Source organism: Magallana gigas, chromosome 3 (assembly GCF_963853765.1).
Source record: "Magallana gigas chromosome 3, xbMagGiga1.1, whole genome shotgun sequence".
NCBI lineage: Eukaryota > Metazoa > Mollusca > Bivalvia > Ostreida > Ostreidae > Magallana > Magallana gigas.
In genome coordinates, this window is record NC_088855.1 from 23,268,983 (window position 1) to 23,275,000 (window position 6,018).

General features: G+C 36.1%; 1 protein-coding gene across 2 annotated transcripts in view; it reads right to left on the bottom strand.

Moving 5' to 3' along the window:
- Positions 1–1,768: 1,768 nt before the first annotated feature.
- The window catches only part of LOC105328656 (hypothetical protein), a 9,444-nt gene continuing 5,194 nt past the window's right edge, over positions 1,769–6,018 (bottom strand). Inside the window, exons 1-2 of one of the 2 annotated variants that reach the window (XM_011429626.4) lie at positions 5,051–5,273; positions 1,769–4,771 (exon numbers count right to left, since the gene is read on the bottom strand). In XM_011429626.4, coding sequence (XP_011427928.3) covers positions 3,620–4,708 — 1,089 coding nt within the window. In that variant the 5' untranslated portion in view covers positions 4,709–4,771; positions 5,051–5,273 and the 3' untranslated portion in view covers positions 1,769–3,619. Of the gene's footprint in view, positions 4,772–5,050; positions 5,274–6,018 lie in introns of those variants that run through there. The other variant, XM_011429625.4, reaches the window with a different exon arrangement.

The following is a 6,018-nucleotide window of genomic DNA, read 5'->3' on the forward strand; positions in this document are numbered from 1 at the left end:
TCTTTGTTTATCTCTTTTCTGAAAAATATTTTGTTAAGACATGTCATGTAAAAAGGTTTATTTTACAAGACCTTTCATTTGATATCAAGAAAAAGGGACTGACCCCTCAAATTAGGGGACCAAAGGGCTCTATAGTTTTTTTTATCAATAGCCCTTTACATTTTGAGATATTTTGTGAAATGTTATAGAAGCAAATATGTTATCTTATAGTTATCTATCCAAACTATGTATTGATTTTATCATATGTGTTACGTAATTAGGGGTTTTTAGGGACCAAACGTTCAAAATTTTGATCACCCATATCTTAGAAAGGAAAATATTTTAAAATGCAGTATAGAAGAAATATGCTCAAAATGATGCACGAAATGATATGCAATCTTCAAAATTTCATAAGGAGATACTGGATCGGCCCCTAAAACGTTCTTTCATATATATCTCAAAAACGGTAACGAATTTCTGAGCACTTGTTGAACAGAATATGTTTAGAATTAAATAACCTTTCATTTGATATCAAGAAAATTAAGGGACCAAAGGGCTCTAAAGTTTTATTATCTATAGCCCTTTACTGAGGGATATATTTTGTGAAAGGTTATAGAAGCAAATATGTTTATCTAAGGTTATGTATCCAAACATTGTAATGATTTTAATCATGTGTTACGTAATTAGGAGTTTTAAGGGGTCAGAAGTCCAAAATTTTGATCACCCATATTTAGAAAGGAAAAATATTTTGAAATGCAGTATTAAAGAAAAGATGCTCAAAATGATGTTATAAAAAATATGCAATCTTCAAAAATTCGTTCAACTCCCCTATAAGGAGGAACTGGATCGGCCCCTAAAACGTTCTTTCCCACATATCTCAAAAACGGTAACAAATGTCTAAACACTTGATGATCAAAATGTGTTAAGAATTAAATGACCTTTCATTTGATATCAAGACAAAGGGGCTGTCCCCGCAAATAAGGGGACTAGAGGGCTCTAAAGTTTTTTTTATCTATAGCCCTTTACTGAGTGATATTTTGTGAAAGGTTATAGAAGCAAATATGTTAATTTTATAGTTATTTATCCAAGCAATGTAATAATTTGATCATGTGTTACGTAATAAGGGGTTTTTAGGGGTCAAGAGTCTAAAACTTTGATCATCTATATCTCAAAAAGGAAAAAATATTTTGAAATGCAGTATAGAAGAAAAGATACTCAAAATGATGTACTTAACAACATGCAACCTTCAAAATTTTGTTCAGCGACCCCAAAAAGGAGATAAGGGATCGGACCCGAAAACTTTTTTTTCAGATATCTCAAGAACGGTGACGAATTTCTAAACACTTGTTGAACGATATATCTTACGAATTAAATGACCTTTCATTTGATAGCAAGAAGAAGGGGCTGGTCTCTCAAATCAGAGACCAAGAGGGGTCTAAATGTTTTCAACCAAAGCTTTTACAACTGATACAAAATAGTATCTGGCCCTTAAAATGTAGACCCTGTTCCTCTATTTTAAATCATGTTTAGCTGTTAAATAGCAAAATCAGGATCGAACATATATACTAGTACATCTCAAATTCTAATATCAGACGGAAGACCTCCTCGTTGCTCGCAACGAGAACGTGTCTAGTTACTATTTTTTTCTTTAGTCCATATTTGGTTTCCATCAGATCCCTATTATTTGATAATTATTGTACCTTTTGCTGGTTGAGTTTAATTCATAAACTGTACGAGTTGTCTTCCTTATACAATTTATCAATCCACAAGGAAAGAAAAAAGGCATATATCGTACATATACTAATTTATTCAATAATTTAAAGTACATGAACATAAAAACAGAAATATAAGTTTCCTCTTTAAACTTTTTATATCACTTTTTTGTGACTTCCATCACTAAAATATTTAAAGTTCGTTTGGAACTTTGAATAGAGATGTGATTGGTCTCTGTATATATGTGTTTATATATAATATACTAACAATATATGTGATACAAACAACATGGGATTGCCAGTAACAAACTGACAATTAACATCAATATGTTTGTACCCAAGTGCACAAATAGCATTCGAACATACACGGTCTAACCACACGTAAACACAAGTTAAATAGAGTTTGGTCAAAGTTTGTGCCACATCTTAGAAAATGAATGAATAGTTTTAATTTCCTCTACTGGTTTTTTTTTAATTAAACGACTTCTTAAAAGGAGAATTTCAAAGCAGGTTGCTACAATACAAAGAAAAAAAATCTGAACGTTTTCAACGGCTCGTAGACAAAGACCGAGAGAGACTATAATTTACATTTTATACTTTTTTTTTGTGTCAGTCATTTCCCCAATATTTTTCATAATATCACAAACAAACAAAAAGCATTGAAAGCATTTACCAGTCATACCACGCTGAAAACCATTGTAACACATTTGATTTTTTTGTTTGTTAATTATTACAAACAAACAAAATGAGATCGCAAATGATCACGCTACAACAGTTAAGCTACTGAGTCAGTGGCTAGGCGAAGCTCTGTACCTTCACTTTATGCTCAAGGGGAACAAATGATATAAAGTTTTTAAAAAAATCAAAATCATGGCCTCTGAATGTCTTTCTGACCACCATATACACTGGCAAGCTAAAAATCTGACGCATGACGTCAGAATCAAATTAGCCTCCCTTCTTTCATTCGCTTTCTTACCCCTGAAAGTCCCCGGGTTATGAAATATATAATGACGCTTTCATCACAGATCGTATATTGCAAAATGACATCATATCAGGCTATATTATATGTAACTTGGTAAAGCTGTTTTTGGTTTTGTGAAAACCGCCACAAGCATTCCCACTTCGTGAGAGAAACAAAAAGCAAAAAAATCCACTCATTTACACGATGCAAACTGGGACTTGAAGGAGAGGGGGATGACTTTTTTTTATTATTATAAATCTAACTTAAGTCCCTTTCTTGCTAGGATTTCTTCAATGGCCTCGAAGTACTGACGATTAACTTCTCACCGGAAGTATAAAACTCCAAAAATATATAAAGAGAACATGTTTTCAGTTATACAAGTTATTTACAACATTCTTATCATGCATGCTCCTTGTTAAATTTGGATCTGTCGCCAGATTTCTGAAATCAAAAGTTACACTATAGATAGTGTTCGGGTATAAAAAGTATTCAGAGAATAAACAATCATTTGAAGATGAATATATGGTTTGGCATGTCCGAATTTGTATGACTTAAATTGTTTCTACAAAAAATAATGTTTTGTGATATACATCCATTATTCACACATCTGATACTGTTATTCATCCTCAGTTATTTCGACTTTATAAGCTTTTCATAACACAAACATCAATTTGTACAACATTTGTAATAAATATATTGTTTACAACACTCAACCTTCTATAAAGGGATTTGTCCCTGTATTTTAAATATATATTTTTTAACTATTTTAGTTTGTTTTTCACTACATAAAAATTCAATCACTCTATCTCTAGCGAGTACTTTCAGTACTACCAGACATCTTAGATCCTATTCTACATTGTCTCCCCTCTTTGACTCTTATTAAAGTGTGTAAAATTCAATACACAGTAAAATTGAGACGATTGTCAATATAATTTCAAAAAAAAAAAAAGATCTACAAAGAGACTATCTAGGCTAAACCTATCTCCACTTGTAATTCGACTATGTCCAGCAAGCACAGCTTGCCTGGCTTCTCCCCGCGTATAATCTGCTGGATATGGTTGTTCCTAGTTTTGAATGGTTTATCCTCGCTATGGAGCACGTTTTTGGAGATTAAGTAATCCAACGCCACAAGTCCGCCACCGGTTTTCCCGCTGTGCTTCATCTCGCGCGATTGTTTGGCACTCTTTAGGATATTCTCAAACAGTTGTTTCCGGAATGTCGCAACGTCGTCTGTATCCGGGCAATTGTCTATTTCCCGTATCATGTCCGCTTTTATTGAACTAACGGTTGTTTCTTTGTTGTTTTCTTTCCCGTCTTTCTCACTGGTCACCGTAGCGCTTGGCGCTGGTTTGCTACGTTGAGATGCGTAGCGTTGAGACTGAGATATCATGTGACCGTTGCCTTGCGATGGACGTGCAGGCATTTGCTGAGGGGGAGCGTTTAGGGGGTACTGCTTAGCGTACTGACGCTTCTTTGGTAATCTTTGAATGTGACTTGTGCTGTAGCTTCTCTCGCGATACTCGTCGTCGCTGGGCTGATACATCCCCTCCATCGGCATTTCATGCCCCATTACCGTGGTCGATGCACCAATTGATTTAGGTTTGCAGAATAGTTCATTTTTGTCATGACTAGGGTACGGTATGCTTCCGTTTGGAGCGTAGCCCTGATAGTCGACGCTCAGCGTCGCGTAGGGATCGTCGTACGCAGTCAAACTGTTCTCGGACGTGGACCGCGCTATCCTCTGCTTGTACATCTCTATTTTCCGTCTCTTGGGGTGATAGAAATTACTATTTGTACATTCATCCATATAAGTTCTTTTTCCGAGACCAGTGTCATAGTTCATTCCATCATAGGCTGTTTCCACGCCGCTGGAATGCGGCATGTACTGTTCAGTCCCGGGGGGACTTTGTCTGTGTTTTGGGCTCTCTAGGGTGGTGATGTGTTTCAAGGGACAAGAACAGTTGGGATATTGACATATTGGTTCCTCAACATCCATGCTGTATTCGTTTCGTTTTGTAGAGTCGCTATTCTGACTTAAATCGAGGGGCTGCTCCATGATGTTGTTCTAAGAACGATATTCCAGATTGTTACGCTCTCAAGACGATGGTTGGTTAGATTTCTGAAGAAGACCAAACAAAAAAAAAATCGTTAGATGTTGAAAAGCAAACGATTGATTGATCTCTTCTATATCCTTCAAAGTACAGAAAGCTACTATTCCAATACATTCTTCGTTTTAAAAAAAACACGTCTATCGAACAGTTTTTTTTTCTTCTAAAAACGAAACATGTTTAACGAGAAAATTGAATTATAAAAGTCGTAATGACTGTAATTTCTACCTTTTTTTTCATTACATCAACATCATTAATATTTATAATCAAATACAAATTGATTCAATTACCTTTTTGTGCATACCATTGTAATAAATCACATCGCACAACAACTGTTTAACAAAAAATAAATAAATTATTCCAAAAGCTTTCCAAGTGAAAAGGAATTTTTTTAAATTGCACTGCACAGATTGTTGCGTAAACCTAAACTGACAACTCAATTAGTATCAAGTAAATCGTATAAAACAGTCTTATATACGTCGCGGCCAGATGAGCCAGGAGAGCTTATGCATCACGTAAACTTTTCACCTCGTGTGACCGGTCATAAGCACCAAGCCTTGTACATTCATAGGAAAATGTACTATTATGTACGAGAAGGCGTTCCACGGTTTAACTGAGGACAGCGACCGCCGCCAACCCTTTCTTTCACCGTGTACACTTCAAACTTTTATATACATTGCGTTCAAACGTATTGTCTTAAAGCTAGATGGGGGTCATTCAGCGATCAAACCATTTATGAGTCTTACTTGAAAAAGAATTTTTCTGTCAAGTGAGCATATTGATTTCACAATCAATCACCGTTTGAACAGGTGCGGGCCACAGCGTTAAAAGACACAACTAAGAGAGAGAGAGAGAGAGAGAGAGAGAGAGAGAGAGAGAGAGAGAGAGAGAGAGAGAGAGAGAGAGAGAGAGAGAGAGAGAGAGAGAGGGGGGGTGGACGAGAGATTATTGAGGGGGAGGGGCGAAAGAAGACCAGAAAATGTTAAAATTTAACATAGTTTTTGTACCAATAATAAATATCAAATTATAAGAACAGTTTGTAAAAAAGGTACATTTATCTTTTCAGCAGGACGCTGAACAGTTCTTTGGAGGCCGGAGAACTCCCCTAGCTGGCGGAGACCTGTGGTTTTTTGAGTTATGGAGGCGATCGGTCGTTGAACCCCTGAATCAGCCCGGGAGTCTGCGCGCATTATAAATCAGCAGTTACCTACACGATCGACTGCAGAGAGCGCTGCTCTCTCTTTCTCTCTCTCTCTCT